This window comes from Leptopilina heterotoma, unplaced genomic scaffold, assembly GCF_015476425.1.
Source record: "Leptopilina heterotoma isolate Lh14 unplaced genomic scaffold, ASM1547642v1 Lhet_167, whole genome shotgun sequence".
Classification (NCBI taxonomy): Eukaryota; Metazoa; Arthropoda; class Insecta; order Hymenoptera; family Figitidae; genus Leptopilina; species Leptopilina heterotoma.
Window position 1 is genome coordinate 489,582 of NW_025110883.1, and position 16,901 is coordinate 506,482.

Below are 16,901 nucleotides of genomic sequence, written 5' to 3' on the forward strand. Positions count from 1 at the left end.
TAAAATATTTACCTACCATTTTATTGATTTTATATTATTTTGCAGCACATTTTATTTTAATGTGTTTAATTATTTATTAGTTTGGTATTAGTTTAGATATGAAAATATATCTGTAATCCCTGGCACTATTCATTGCGTGAATAGGAGGAGAGTTGACATGAATAAAAAAATGAGGAAAAAAAACTTCCTTTATACGTATAATAGGAACCATTTCACTTTCCAGTGAACGTGGAACCTAACAGGATCCACATTTATTCGATGTACTTGTGATAGATAACGTTATGCATACATATGTATGAACTAAGAGAGGAAGTTTCCTCGAGAGGAGGGAGAGAAGAAGTGAGAAAGAAAGTGTTAAGAAAGGAAAAGATGGAAAGAGGAGAAACCGCTGACGAAGAGGGAACCTTTATTGGACAAGCGTGGATATTCACGAGGGTATTCGGTGCTATTCTCCCTCGAATAATAGTATCGCGCACATCCGAGTAGGTGGAGAATAAGGAAAAAGAAACGAAAGGTTTTTGAATGGCCAGACAAGGGAAGCTACTTTGTGCGTCTTATATAGGAGAATCGCTCAGTAAAACTTGGTCCTCCCCTTTCCAGAGTTCATGAAAAAAAATCCATTTTGTCCCAGTCAATATTTTACTTGTAATAATTTTTAATTATTTCCAAGAATAAAGAAGAATAATTACAATCTTTTAGCTCGTTAAAATTTCTTAATGCTTTGTTTCTCAAATGGTACTCTTAATTCTGAGAATATTTCGAAAATTATTATTAGATTTATAGGAATTTTTAATAACTTTAACAGGAATGGTATTTAAATGAAATATTTTTCAGAACGTGACCACTATTAAAATAATATTTTGATTTATTATTATTACTCCCACGTCGAAAAATTCCATGGAAGTACCACCTGAAAATTCCATGGAAGTTCCATGGAAATTCAGCAAGTTTTTTATTTTAAAAATATTTTAACATTTCCAGGGTTGCCACATGTCACGGAAAAGTCAGGAATTTTTATTAAAGTACTGAAAAAAACTAAATTTAGAAGCAGTTACGAATGATTGCAGAAATTCAATTATTTTCAAAAGTAATAAAATTTTTAAAAACTTTTATTTTTTCAATAAATTATTTATTTTTGCATACTTAAATAATTGAATTCTCGTAGAATTTTTGGATGAAAATTAATTTAAAAATTAATTTCAGTTAAAATTTTACATTATAATTGAATATTAAAAGCATTATAGCATGAATTTTAAAAAATAATTAATTTTTCAATATTTTTAAAAATAATTACATTTTTTGAAGAATTTACTTAAAATTGTATTAAAAATAATTGAAATCCTGTGAAGAATTTTATTACTTAGGAAAATAGTTGAATTCTTGTAAAGAATTTTTATTATTTTTTTTTAAATAATTTAAGTCCTGTGAAGAATTTTATTATTTATGAAAATAGTTAAATTCTTGCAACGAATTTTTATTACATTTTTTTTAAATAATTGAAATCCTCTGAAGAATTGTACCTATTATTTATGAAAATAATTGAATTCTTGAAACGCATTTTATTAAATTTTTTTTAAATAATTGGATTCTTTTAAAAAATTTTATTAAAATAGCAGATTTTGAAAATATTTCAATGTGTCAGCGAAGAATTTTATTATTTGTGAAATGTAATTGAATTCTTGCAAAAAATTTTTGAAAATAATTACATTTTTCGAGGAATTTCTTTAAAACTATATTAAAAATAATTGAAAGCCAATGAAAATTTTTATTATTTATGAAAATAATTTAATTCTTACAACAAATTTTTATTAAATTTTTTTTGAAATAATTGAAATCCTGTAAAGAATTGTATTATTTATGGAAATAATTGAATAGTTACAACGAATTTTATTACATTTTTTTAAATAATTGAATCCATGTGAAAAATTTTATTACTTGTAAAAATAATTGAATTCTTGGAATAATAATAATGATTAAATATTTATTTAAAAAAGAATTTATTAATGTTTTTGAATGATTTTACTCTTGAAGAAATTAGTATCTAATTAAATGTAATAGAACAGTTTTATGAGTATCTAATCAATTTTAGAGTAAATCAAAATATTCTTTAGGGTTAGGAAAAAATGAAAAATAAAAATTGCTTTGTTGCAATTTTTTTGCCAAATGCGTATTTCATTCAAGTTTTGCAAATAAATTTCAACAAAGCTTATTATTGGACTCTAATCATAATAGAAATGTTAAAATAATATTAAAAATATAAAACTTGAAGAATTTTCACGGAATCTCCACGGAAATTCCATGGAATTTTCAGGGGGTACTTCCCTGGAATTTTTCGACGTAGGCTTGCACAGATTATATAGAAGAGAAGAGTAAAACTATATTTATTTTTTAAAAAGAATTTTTTTAATGATTTTTAAATTCCTGAAATCAGAAAACATGAAGAAAAGTGAATAGATCAAATTTGGTATTTTTTGGTAAAACAATATGCTTCCATGCGAATAAATTCAATTTCAATGTGAAGAAAACAAAAAAAATAAAAATTGTAAATGAAATAAATATAATAGTTGCAAATTAAAGGAAAATAAATGAAAAGAAAATCAAGAAAGTGCAGAAAAGAATGAAAAGAAAATAAAGAAAAATAAAAAAAGAATGTATAAAGTGAAAAATAGTAAAGACACTCATAAAAGAACAATGAAGAGTAAAGTAAATAAAATAAAGAGTTCGAGGAAGAGTTGGAGGAATATAAAAAAAAATATTCTTATCTAAAGCCATCAAAAGATAAAACGTGCTTCGAACGAAAGAGGGAGTAAATTAGGAACTTTTATGATGCTTCGATCACGTTTTATGTTCGGAACGTGAATGTTCAGCGCATCGCTCGCCAGTCTTGGATAACGTTCCTCCCCCTTCTTCCCTTCCTCGTCACTGCTATATTATATATGTATATATATATAGGAAAACGGAAGTTAGGCGAAAGTCCAAAAGAAAAACTTTTGTGGTGAGTGTTTTCCTCTCTCGTTGTCCCAGGAGAGATTCATCCGCGAGTCTTTCGTCGACAGGACAAAAGCACCACGATGAAAGAAAGCACGCGTGCAACTCAACACATCTCATGAGAAAGTCGTCGGGGAATGATATATATTTTTATATATAAGTGCTTAGATACAGAAATGCACTTCCGTTAGTCAAAATGCAGGGGAAAGAAAAACAAACATTTCCCTCTTCACTCGTGTTACAAACCACAATTGTTTGAAAATTACGAAACTTTAAAATTTTCATATTCAACCCGCAGGTTTTTTTTCCTTTTTGATATATTTCCCTCTCGTGAAGCAGTTTTAAATTATGATTTCGTTTTTCTTTTATTCAAAACAAAAAACTTGAGAAAACCATTCTTTCCAAGTCCACGTGCAAATCTTTGACAATAATTTACCATTTTCACAATAATAATTATGATGTCTGAAAAAGTATAGAAATTTTAGAATATATTTTAAAAAATTTGAAAGATATAAATTTTGTTGCCTTTAATCTCGACTGAGATGTTTTTTTCGGTTGCAAAAAAGGCATACGTAATTAGAAGGAGGACAAAGGAGGATGACATGACATGGTGGTAAGCAAGTCTCTCGACTCATCCTGCTTTTCATTTTCTGATCTCTTTCTTGTCTCGTCGTGGCTCGTCGTGGCTCGATGAAGCGAGCGAGAACGGTATGAAAAGCTATGTGAGGAACTTATCTGAAATGACATCGGTTGGACCCTCGGAAACACCAAAGGGCTTATTTCCGAAGAGGCAGGCATTGTCGCCCTTCTTTGTGACCCTGCAGGTGACCCTCTTGCACTCCACTCGAACGGCTCTTCGGTTCCACTCCCAATCCACTCGTAACCCCGCACTTATTATGTACCCACACCCACCCAGGCTCAACTACCTCTGAAAACTAAAGGGATGCAATCTAAAGGCCAGAACTCTATATTATACTTTCCATTTAGTGTCAGAGCGAATTTCTCCAGTAATTATTATTGAACATTATTTTTATGCGAATAATCTGAAAATTCTTTTTTACACTTTTCTAAGAAATTCTACATAATTTTCTTCTATTTCGAGAATCGAGAATTATTTTTATTTAGCGAATTTCACTATAATCTCCTGGAAATTTCATATCATTTTCGTCAATTTCTCGAAATTTTAATAAAATTTTCCAAACGAATTCAATTGTTTAAAACAAATTTTAATAAAAAAAATTAAATAATTTTCATGAATAATAAAAATATCACAGGAATTTAAAATAAATTTTTGCGTAATAATTCCATTACTTTCATAAACAATAAAATTTTTACAGAGATTCAATCGTTTTTTTTTTTAAATAAAATTCTTTTTAGAAATTCAATTATGCATGTTCATATTTCATAAATAATAAAAGTCATCGCAGAATAACTTTTTGTAAATTGCATAATAGTAAAGAAAATGTTTAGTCACAGCGGTTTGTTTCGTATTCTTCATCACCACAAGTCAGTCAACATTCAAATTTTTAATTTTATTTTTTTCTAATTTTTTAGAAATTTTTCTTCTGGTTTTGTGAGTAGTAAAACAAAAGTTTGGTCAGTCGAAATTAATTTGTATCCTGCAGTAGTATAAGTAAATCGACAGTCAGCCATTTTATTTTATCCTGCAGTAGTATAAGTCAATATACAGTCAGACATTTTATTTTATCCTGCAGTAGTATAAGTATAAATCTACAGTCAGACTTAATAGTTTATTTTTCAGTAGTACAAGTCAATATATTGTTAGACTTTCTATTTTATTTTTTATAGTACGCTATATTATTAGCTGTAAAATAAAGTTTTATAAAAAAAAGTTGTTGCAACTTTCTGTTTATTTTGTAAAGTTTGTAAACAAAATTACTTCGCATCTAGCAGTAGTACAAGTCAATCTTCAATTAGGCATTTTAAATTATTTTATAAATTTCTTCGCAATCATTCAATTATTTTCGTAAATAATGAAATTCTTTTAAGAAATTCAATTTTTTTAATACAATTTTAATCGAATTTCTCAAATATGTAATTATTCTTAGAAATTTTATTTGAATTCTTTATGAGAATACAATTTTCAGATATAAAAATTTAATTTTTGTAGCAACCTTGTTCTTTCTATCTTCATCGTGTTGCATAATATACCTAAATTTTTATTCTTAATAATGTTCTAAAATACAATCAGAAAAAGTAAATTTTCATGGTTGAAAATTAAATTGGTCCCGTTCTCTAATTACTTCTGAAAACTGAGTTTAAAAAAAAATGGAAATTTAATTGCACAAAAAGTGAAATAAATTCTGTTCTCTGTTTTAAAGAATGCGATATTGCGACTTTTGTGCATAATGTAAATGAACCGCGATTTGAAAGAAGTGGGAGAAGGAGGAGAATGTGTGAGTGGAACAAAGTTAATTTAAAAAAATGATTTCTGGAAAATTCTCGCAATGACGAGTGCGAAGCTCCGTGAAAATTGTGGGGAAAATATCGTTGTCCGGATGGAGATACGGCTGGATGGAGACGACTCGCATATTGGCTTCATTTGCACATTTCGTTTCATCCATCCCGTTTCATCTCAATTTGATCGCCACGCTCGTATTTCCGTGACTTCGTCTCTCGCAACGTGTGCGCGGCTCTCCCAATTTTCAATGTCCCGTCAAAGAAGTGGAACGATGCCATTCACCGTCAGTCGTGGATCGAGAGATAGAAATCCATTTTCCCTGGGTACTTTGCCACTTTTCCCGTATCTCTCTCTCCCATCCTTCTTTCATATCGTCTTGCGTGCACTTGGCTTATCGCAAAATTCACCTTCTTTTTTCTCTACATACACAACCGTCGACGAAATTACATTTAAATTTTCATGAATTTCCACTCATGAAAATGATTTTGTAATAAAATAAAAGATTATTACATTTTTTTTCTTTCGAAATTGTCCAATTATTGAGATCTCACTGTATAACTGTGCGAGAGAGGTATTTCACCAGAAAATGTTTGTGGCAAATTTCTGAAAATATTTGCTAATTTACTCGAAAGTTACACGGGAAATTGTCTTGAATTTCTATGAAAATTAACAGGGATTATTTTTTCAACTCAAAATTCTTAGAAAATTTTCAGCATTTTTTCCTTAATATCCTAGAAATTATTTTCGTGAATTCTACATAAATTATTTAGTAAATTCTCGATAACTTCATAAGTAAATTTACACTTAATTTTGGGAATTATTTTCGTGAAATACTTTCGATTATTTCCCTTTTTGTGAATATTAAAAATTTTATTTCATATATCTGAAAGTTTAGATCAGAAATAAATGTTTGTTTATATATAGAAATGTTTGATAGTCAAAATTTTGAAAAAGAACAAGAAAATAAGCGACAAATACATTTTTAGTCTGAAAATAAGTTAAAACTGGAATTTAAAAAAAATTCCTTTTTTTACTAACCGGACAGTTTTCGTTTTCGAGGAGTGATGACTCTAAAAAGGAAGTATCTAACTTGTAAAAGGATTTGAAGAAAAAGAAGAAGAAGAAGAAGAAGAAGAAGCTGGGGGAAAAAGAAGGGTTTATATACGAAAGTATAAAAACTTTTCTTGGTGAGTTTCTTTTCTCAACTACTGCTGAAGCTGATGTGTATGTTGAAAATCGAGTTGCCAGCGACGCCAATGTCGATACTTTCTTTTACCGCACAGTTATCTCGAAAAGTCTATATTTCTTAAAGTAAATGACACGTGAAACTTGAAGCCAATTAAACGAGTGTGACATAACGAGATACTTTAGTTGCGAGAAAAATATTATTTTCTCTCCTTTCGCTCCTATTTTTTAGTTGGTTAATAAAAAGTGAGTATTTTTTAATAAAGAGCGACTATTATTATATCACTAATATTAAATAAGAATGAAAGTAATTAAATTGAAATTTAAATAGATGAAAATGAATAGGAAAAGGTTAAATTATTTTCAATTGTCAACATTTGATTTGTCTACGATTGGAGAATAATTAAATTAGCGTTGCACTGTTGGAGAAATGAATTTTTTATGCATTGAAATGAGGAAATATCGTGAGATTATGTATTAGATTGAAGATGATTCTGTCTGCAGGTGCATAAAGCCCTAACGTAATCTCATTAAATCATACTCGATTAGATGGTGGCGCTGCGCTGTATATAACAGAATATGCAGTAGTAGAGCACCGTAATATATCAGCCGGCCGGATTACCGTTGTCTGACCAGTGATTGCTGCTTCTACTGGTTACGCCTGCACTATACCTATACCTTTTACATTCCATTGCATTTCTAAAGTCATTCCTTTTCATTGCTAATTCCCAAACACTTTATTAACCCCACGTTTTAACCCCAAAATAGGGTTCAAATATTTAGTTTAGCGAACGGTTTTCTAGATTTTTCACCGCTTCTTTTTTAAATTGAGGGAGAAAATATTTTCCTTTTTACATACTACATTTTTCACTCTTCTTGACATTTCAAATTAGAGAAAATATATAGCTAGAATGATAATATTATTATAAAATATAAAGAATTCATTCATTAAGTACTTGTATAATTCAAAAATTTCACTAAAATTTTAAGCAAGAATTTCATTATTCTCATAAATAATAAAATTCTTCACAAGAATTCAATCATTTTCAACAATTTTAATAAAATTCCTCCAAAGAATACAATTATTTTTCAAAATATTAATTAAATTTCATTATTTTTAACAATTCTGATGAAATTCTCTTTAAAAAAATCATTATTTTCAAAGTTATTAATAAAATTCCTTCAAAAAATTTAGATACAATTTTTTGAAACAATTCAATTATAATTTATGATTTGTAAAAATCCTCAGCAAGAATTCAATTATTTTCATAAATAAGAAAATTCTTAGCAAGAATTAAAATATTTTCATAAAAAATCAAATTCTACAAAGGAATATTCAATTATTTTCAGAAATAATATACTGTTTCGGAGAAATTCAATTATTTTCAACAATTCTCATAAAAAATTATTCGAAATAATTCAATTATTTTTATAAATTAGAAAATTCTTGTCAAGAATTAAATTATTTTCAATACAATTTTAATTGCATTTTCCAAAAAGAATTCAAGTATTGAAAAAAATATTGATGAAATTCTTTAAATGAATTCAATTATTTTTAAATTTTTTTATAAATTTTTTACCAGAATTCATTGATTTTCAGTGTATCGACATTTTAATTATTTCTGCAAATAATTGAATTCTTAAATAGAATTTTAATAAAATCAAATAATTGAATTTTTGAGAAGAATTTTATTAAAATTATATTTAAAATAATTGAATTCCAGCGAAAATTTTATTATTTCTAAAAATAATTGAATTTTTGAATTGGATTCTATTAAAAGTTTTTTTAAATAATGGAACTCCTGTGAAAAATTCAATTATTTTTTAGAATAAAATTAAATTTTCTCAAAGAATGTTTACAAAATTTTTAAATAAAACAACAATTTTTCTACTTGAACGAAAAAAATATGAAAAAATTATCCAAGAAAAAAATTGTTGGTACCTGTTTGTAATTGTGGGAAAAATACAATGAAAGTTTTTTAAAAGCTTCCCAAAGAAATATTTTAAGGTTCAAAAGTATAAAAGTCAATAACTTTATTATACAAATAATTTTCGACTTAAACTAAAAAAAATATGTTTTTTTTTCATGACATTTGTTTTGATCAGCGATTTTCAAATATGCGATGAAGTAGACATTTGTTCAATAAGAATAATTTTCATGTCTTGCTCTCTAATATTTAATTTTTAGAATAATATGCGAAGAAAATAACAAAACAGCAGCAGTAGTTGAAGTGATTAGTCAGACATTATTATAGACATTTTCTTTATTTTTTTTAATTTGAATTCTCTCTAACCGAACCTTACTAGCAATATCAGATTACTGCCTTTCAAGGATTATTAAGAACCATCCAGAGAACAACTGATTGCCACTTTCCTTCCATTTACAATGAAAGCTCCTGGCGGGCATTTATTCGATCCGCTTTATTCCAATCTCGCTGATGTACTTGAGTTTCGCAAGTGTTTTCAGTATTCCTGAAAACTAAACTAACCCTATAAATACGAAATAGATTGGCGCAAAAGCGTTAAATTGTAATCGATTTTCAGCATTTCAGCTGAGATAGTTGTCGACAAAAAGAGAGCCAAGAGAGAGTGTATGGGAGAAGGAAAGTAGAAGAAGGGAAGAGGATTCTGAATTCGGTGAGACCTTGGAAATAATGACTCTCGGGACAAAACTTAAACGCTCCGTGAAACGTGAGACACCGGTTAAATGGCTGATTTTAAGCTTGGTGCGAAACGGTACATACCATTCCTTTGCTTAATCCCACACTCTACTTTCATTGGCTATGCCTTCACAGCAAATAACTGTCTCGAACCATGCTACAAGCTTTATCGGCTTTTTCCTTCTTTCTATCTCTTCCTCTCCTTTCAAAACTTTTTTTCTTTCTTTTTTCTTCCTTTTTTCTTCTTTCCTATATACATATATATATATACACACAGGTAAACATTCTGTGGCTTTTTTTATCTTCCTGCTAATTTTCACACCTCGCTTTTGCCGAGTTGGCAATTCACTTTTAAAAATCTTGTTAAAAAAGTTCGATCTTCTTTTATCTCCTCCAATATTACATTCTATTTTATTTACATGAAATTACACTTTCGAAAAAAGGTAATTACGATTTTCTTCGCAATAAAATTGTAATATAATAAATAGATTATTATGCATTACATTCTTTTATTTATTTATTGATTATTGTTTATTTCAAACAAATATATTTGTATTTGGCTCTTGTGAACGAATATATTTTCTCTCCTGGTCAGTAGTAACAGTTAGCTTTAGTCAGACCACCAATTTCTCTTCTATTTCAATCGCTGTAGTAAAATTTCGTTTGATTAACAATAGCAAAAGATGGTTATTGTCGAACGAACAATCACCCACGCATTTTTTTAGTACCACTAATAAAATACAATTTCAGAAATAAAACTGTTGAAAAATTTTTTTGTTCAAGTCTCAGTAGTACAATATTGATTTAATCGAGGCTTACAACAAATTTTGAATTATATTTTCGAAAAACATGTAATAAATCTTTTCATTACATAATAATTATAATTTGTTTCTACATTAATTTATAAGCGAGTATTCATACAGTACTAATTTATACAATACTTTAAATTAAATTACAAGAAGCGAGTCAAATAGAATTAAAATCTATAGACAAAAAAACCAACTCTTTAAATGTTGACAATTTGTTTTTAGATAAAAACACATCACACGAACCAGTCGAGTCAGTGAAATTTCATTAAAATATAATTTACATAATATATGAGAATAACATTTGAAATTAAGGCAAAAGATTTAATTGTAAAATACTTTGTACACATTTTATTACTATTTTTCCTTTTCCGGTGGATGGAGCAATTTAATTCTCGTGAGAATTAAAAAGAGGTATTCTCTTTTGTGAGTAATTTTAGAATATTGAAGGTAGGTAGCTAAACAGTACTTGAGCTGACAATGCAAACTATAGGAGTATGACTATGGTTGCGATAGAAACAAGGATTGTCGAGTACAAATTACACAGTGGCGGCGGTTTTGGTCAGCCAATCGTCGACAGCGATATATTAGTCACGCGGAATGAATATGATTAAGAGTGAACATTGAACATAGTCCTGAGAGTTTGCGCCCCTCAAACCACGTTGCGATACCCCACTTCTAAACGTCCGGCTGACCTAAATTGCCCGCTAACAATATAACTCGCAGAATTTGCATTCAGCACTTTACCAGGTTCACTTGATGGTTGATGCAACATCTGATTTTGTAAATGATGAAAATTATGAAAAAACCATGTATTTATAGTATACAAAGGGAATTTTCATTTATAAAAACAAAATTTAGAAATTATTTTTGCATTTCTTTACGATCTAGTAGAAATACCGTTGTTATGTCAGACGAAGCAATATCTATTTGTCACTAGTGACAAACTCTTTTGTTAATAATAATATAAATCCTTTTTTAGCAATAGGTACTTTTTTGTCATTCTCTTAATATATTTTACAAATCAGTAGTACAAATATTGTAAAGTCAGACATAAAAACTAAGTTTCTTAAATTAACTTTCAGATTAAAACGTCTAGATTTCTACACTGTACTTGCTGGATAAAAAGAAATTATTCTTTTTCCTGCATCAGTAGAAAAGTCAAAGTATAGTCAGACAGTTTAAAATAATGTCCGATCAGTAAAATTAATCCAAAGAAAAACGGTACAAAATATTTACAGTCAACGTGAGTGCAAATCATAAATTTCCTTTTGCAAAAAAAAAAAAAATTCTTTAAACTCCCTCCCCTTTGGATAAAAGTTCAATTTGACAAACGCTTCTTATCTTTTTATCAAATACACTTAGGGGAAATTGCAATTCTCTTTTTTATCGTTCTCGATATACACACGTACAATATATTTTTCTCAACCGTTTCAACGTTTTATCAACGTGAGTAATCTAAAAAAAAAGAAATGAAAAAAGAGAAAACAATCGCACAGTTACATTGATCCAGTTCGAAAATTTCGCGAGTAGAAATACATATCGCGCGAGAGTATAAGTATAGAATAATAATAATAATAATAAAAAATTCAAATTCTCTCTCTAGAAAATTGATGAAATGTTCGAGCGTTTTTTGGTGACAATAGCCCCGCGATAAGTAGGTGACGCGTTAACTGATCACGCTCGAGGGAAAACAAACCCAAAATGAGTGACGGAAGTGAAAACCCGACACTGAGGTCGTGAACTTTGGGAACTCACCAAAATGCTTTTTCTTCGTCCCTTTTGTGCAATTTTCTTTTACCTCTCTCTCTCTCTCTCCCAATCAGTCGTAAAGTTCTTTTCTCCCGAGTATATAGAAAGGGCAGAATTCGAAATCGAAAAGTTTCTATATTCACTGTCCGTCTCTGTCGTGAGAATTTATTGTCTCGGAGCATTAATCGATTGGCAAATTTGCTGAGGAATTAGTTTTTCTAAAAATTTATACTTTCATACATTGCCCTCATTTTGTTGAAAATAACCCACGTCGAAAAATTCCATGGAAGTATCCCCTGGAAATTCTGCAAGTTTTTTATTTTAAAAATATTTTAAATTTCAAGGGTTGACACAGGTCAGAGAAAAGTAAAGTGCTGGAAAAAATTGATTTAAGTTTCTGATAATAATTATTATTATTGGATGTTAAACTTCACATAATTTAAATTCTTTCGTTTCGATAAATATTAAAATAATTTTTTTTGTATTTTACAGTGGTAACAGCTCCAGGATACGATGTAACGGTGAACAGATTTCCTGTTGTTGTTGGAAACAATGCAGTACTTTCTTGTACGGCACGAGAGGAAGTCAAGGAACATCTGAAAGTTGCCTCCTGGTATCGAGACGAAGCTATTCTTTTACCTGGCAATACCGACACTGGTAAGTTTTTTCCATTTTTTATTCTATCTCCAAAATCATTTACATGGAAAAAATTAAATCTGTCATTTAAAATTTTACACCTCGTTTCATTACTGATTTAAACGGAAATATTTTTTTAAACTATTAATTAAAATAAATTAATTAATTAATTTAAAATTTAATTAAAGCTAAATTTTAATTAGTTAAATTACAAAAATATATATTTAAACAGATCTCAATATTTTTGCACAATTTTTTTCTTCATATTCTTTATTTACATTTTACTAAATAAACTTTTTGTAAATTTTTTGTTTCTGTTTAATTTTTAAGTTATAAAACAGATTTTTTTCTGTTTTTTTGAAATTGTTTATTTGCATTTCGTTTATTACTTTCTCTTCTTTCCTCTCGTCGATTCAACTTGATAAACAAATAGATGGAAAAATGTTTGCAAGTTACAAACGAGTAGAGAAAAAAAATACTTTGCCATTGCAAAAAAATTTTTTTTCGCCCTGACTCTGTTATTTAAATAATTATACATTCCGGATGTGTAATTCCATTAAAATGTATAGATTGAACAAATTCACTCATCCGCTTTTTGCTCGTCTATGCGTAAATTGTAAGCGTTTTATTAAATAATCAACGGAATAAAATTATATTTTATATTCTCGCAAAAATAAAAAATTACCAGGTGTCAGTAATTTTTATATTTCGCTAATTATCGAAAGGATTTATTAAATTTGTGGTTTAAAATTACAAATAGTATTTATTTATTAAATATCTGCAAATAAAAAATACGATATTGAAATGTTTGGAACATAAGAAAGATAAAGAAATTAAAAATATTTTGCTTAAATTTTGTTATATTAATGCTGATGAAATTCACCGTGATATAATTGAATTATAAACACGCGTTGAAAAGTTTTTCCGGCACACACCCCAAACTAGTTATATTTAAATATTCTTTCACTATAAAGTAACTTTTTTTCTTATGTTCTCTCCTTAAATATAGTATGAGACGAATATTTACATTTTTAAAGAAGAAGCTTTTTTGCCACAAAACTTCTTAATCTAAATAACAAAGCCATACCTTTACCGAAATTTAAATATTAATTGATGCAAATCCTCTCCGTGGGGTCATCAGTGAGACTTGAGAACGAATTATGGAAAAGTTCATCTCACTTTTCTCTCACCGGACTAATTACTTGAAAAGTATAACTGTCTTTATTTACGATTAAATGACCCTCTTCTCTTAAAGTCATATTTTCTTAATTTGCGTTTTGATAAGAGAATAATAATCGTCTACCCAAGATAAGCAAAACTTTTATTAAGTAAAATTTCTAATTTGCTTACAAATTAATTCTCTTTCAGTGGACGAGTTAAATTTTTAATTGTTGTGAATTACATTTTTGATTTCTTCCCTTTTTCGGGTTCCATGCCCAGCACGGAAATACTGCCAATAATCCTATTCGGGCATCATTGATAAAATATACTATTAGTAAATAATAATAATGAAAAAATATTTGAAAAAAAATTGACGATCGAGAAAGATATAATCATATACTAAAGGCAGAGTAATTAAAAATTAATTGTAAAAAGAAAATTTACGCTATGAAAAAATGTAATTTGTAATGATTTCATAACGAGAGAAAGATATTATTAGGAAAAATTTAATGAAGCATTTTGTTTATAATTGAGAGAGAGAGAGAGAGACTCATATTGTGGTCGTTTTTGATGAGTTTACTCTCAGCAGCGTAATCTGCGCTACGAGAATGAATCTCTGGCCAATCAGCGGGAAGCGAGATTGTTCCAAAATCATATAGTCAAGTAGAGCGGATGCATATATACAACACACAATAATATATGACGCGTGATGTGACGATGTGTTTTAGTTAAGATCTAAATTTTAGTACCTGCCAGATGCAATTCGTGGGACAAAATAATGTCCCAAGACGCCTCTCTCACTCGGGCACTCTCTCGATTATCGTGCGCGCACACACACACAAATTTTCATTATTATTTCGAGATGGAATTTCATTTTCCATTAAACAACAAACCCTTTATAAATCACATAAGCACTCTCTGAATTTGAGTTTCTTTCAAAATTCCTAATACTAATTTCAACTAGTGTAATTAATAATTTTAATAAAAAATTCATATTAGACATTTTGTAAAAAGAATTTCTTTTTAATCTAAATTTTGCATTCTTTTTCTCTTCTAGTATCACAATTGAAATTGAAGAAAAAACCAATAATCACCGACTATTGTTTGTTAATTAAATATACTGAATGCCACAGCGCCTTATTTAATTTCCGGCTTCCTTACAAATAGAGATCAGTTTCGTTTCCAATTTTGTTGAGTGTAAAGTAAAACTTGAGCAGTTTCTTGATTAAGTTTCAATTTTTATCGTGTAATCTAATATTTTCTTTTGGTATTTTTTTATTTACTTTCATGTTTTTCTTTAATTTCACCTTTTTGTTTATTTTTAGAGGTGTGCAAAAATTCGAATTTTACATGGGTTCGAAATTCGAACCGAATCGAACCCATGTTAATTCTTATGGAGAGAATCGAATTTTTGAAATTTGCACAGCTCTATTTATTTTCATTTAATTATTTATCGGAAATATACAATTTTTGTCGAGTTTAATGTTTTATTCGTATTTTTATTTACTTTTGACAAAAATATATATTTTATTTATTTTTTTGAAGTGAAGAAACTGAAAAATAAAGAGAGAGAGAGAGAGAGAGAGAGAGGAAGAGAGTGACGGTCAAAAGCGTTGGATGCAGATGCATTCTCAAATTCTCCTACATATTGCTTTGCAGGGAAAAAAAAGTTTCTGTGTGACATGCACTTTTATCGAAGATACATATATGAATATCGCGGTGATATCTACGTGCCGCATTTCTATCCTTTCGTGCGTTTTAATATCGAGAATGGGGAAAACAAATATGGGCGTATGGAAATTTGGTACATGCGGGAATAGTCAGACTCGGCATCGCTATACCCTTTATTTTATATATATATAGAAATACAACAGAAAAGATAGTAATATAACGCTTTTCCTCCGCCGAGTATAGTAGAACTATTCCGATTCTATGGTAAATAGTTCCACTTTCAACTTTATTCCCATCCGTATACAAAACGCATTTTATACATTCCCCCCTGTTGCCTAAGCCGAATTTCAAATCTAAATTTCTTTGAAATGTGCCAAAAAAAGTCTCTTAAAACAATAGGTTTATTTTTCCTATACCTATAGTGTATTTAAAATTTATTTCAAGTTTTGACCTTATTTTTACAAATTGAATTTTTTAAAAATTTGTTTTCGTTTTCAAATAAGTTCTTTAATAGAAGCAGGGATAAGTCAGTCAATAGTCAAACATATTTATTTAAACAGATTTTTTTCAACTGTCCAGATAAATTTGAAATTCTATTTTATATATTCATTTAGTATTTAATCAGCTAATTCTTGCAATAGTTCATTTTTCTACAATAACTGTCAGATAAAATTTAAAGGAAAACATTTCCTTTGAATGTTTTTGAAAAAATACTAATAGGCCAGTCGGTGAGTGCAAAAAGTGCACAAAAGTGCAACTGGAAAAGTCTCAATAGTTTCTTGTAGTTTGGGGGCCCCATATAAGAGCACCATGGTTTGCTCTCGATTTCCGGTTGCAAAAAATAGTGTAAACAATCGTCAAAGTTCGAGAAACGTAGTTTTTCGATGACCCTTGCTTCCGGTTAAATTTTAGAGGAAAAAGTTGTTATTGAAAGTTGTAGAGCCTAAAAATACCTTTCAAATGATTGGTCATACGTTGAAAAAGGTTAATTAGTTTAGTTGCAAATGAATTTAAACCATTAAAAATAGCACTTTTTTAATTGTTTAATAACTTTGTTAATAATTATTGAATTTGTTTACAACTCACCAGGAATATTCTCCTTGCGAAGCTGAATAAATTAAAAAAAAAGTCAACTCGATCGGACAAATAGTTTATGTTTTATTCCATTTGTTAACTAAAAACATGAAATTTTTCAACAGAATTTCCCCACTTTTGGACCTGCGAATTTCGTTTTTTTTTCTTCGAGAGTACAGTTTAGGAGTCAAACTTTGATTCCATTTAAATGGGAAATTGATTTTTCTTATCTAAGTGCATAATAATAGACGTTAAAAAAGGGTATGTTTTTTTGACATAAACAAATGGAATAACTCAGTCAATTTTCACTTTATCGATTTGGTGTAAAGGGATTTAAATTTCATTCGTTTTCACAAAACTTTTCCAAAAAAAAATCCGACCTAGCTTCAAGGAGGGGGGAGTTAGTTTATTTTTTTCAAAAAATTCCTGACTAGTTAATTATCAATATTTTTAATTGCAATTCATACCACTTATAGTTCAATGTATGTATTTTATGAAAAAAAATTGGACATAAGGTTTTGTGCATTTATTTTTAATTTATATCAA

General features: G+C 28.6%; 1 protein-coding gene across 8 annotated transcripts in view; it reads left to right on the top strand.

Moving 5' to 3' along the window:
* Nucleotides 1-16,901, top strand: part of LOC122499380 (Down syndrome cell adhesion molecule-like protein Dscam2) — a 123,505-nt gene that overhangs the window by 82,113 nt on the left and 24,491 nt on the right. For all 8 annotated transcript variants that reach the window (XM_043607705.1, XM_043607702.1, XM_043607704.1 and 5 more), the window contains one exon: nt 12,306-12,470. In XM_043607705.1, coding sequence (XP_043463640.1) covers nt 12,306-12,470 — 165 coding nt within the window. The remainder of the gene's footprint in view (nt 1-12,305; nt 12,471-16,901) is intronic.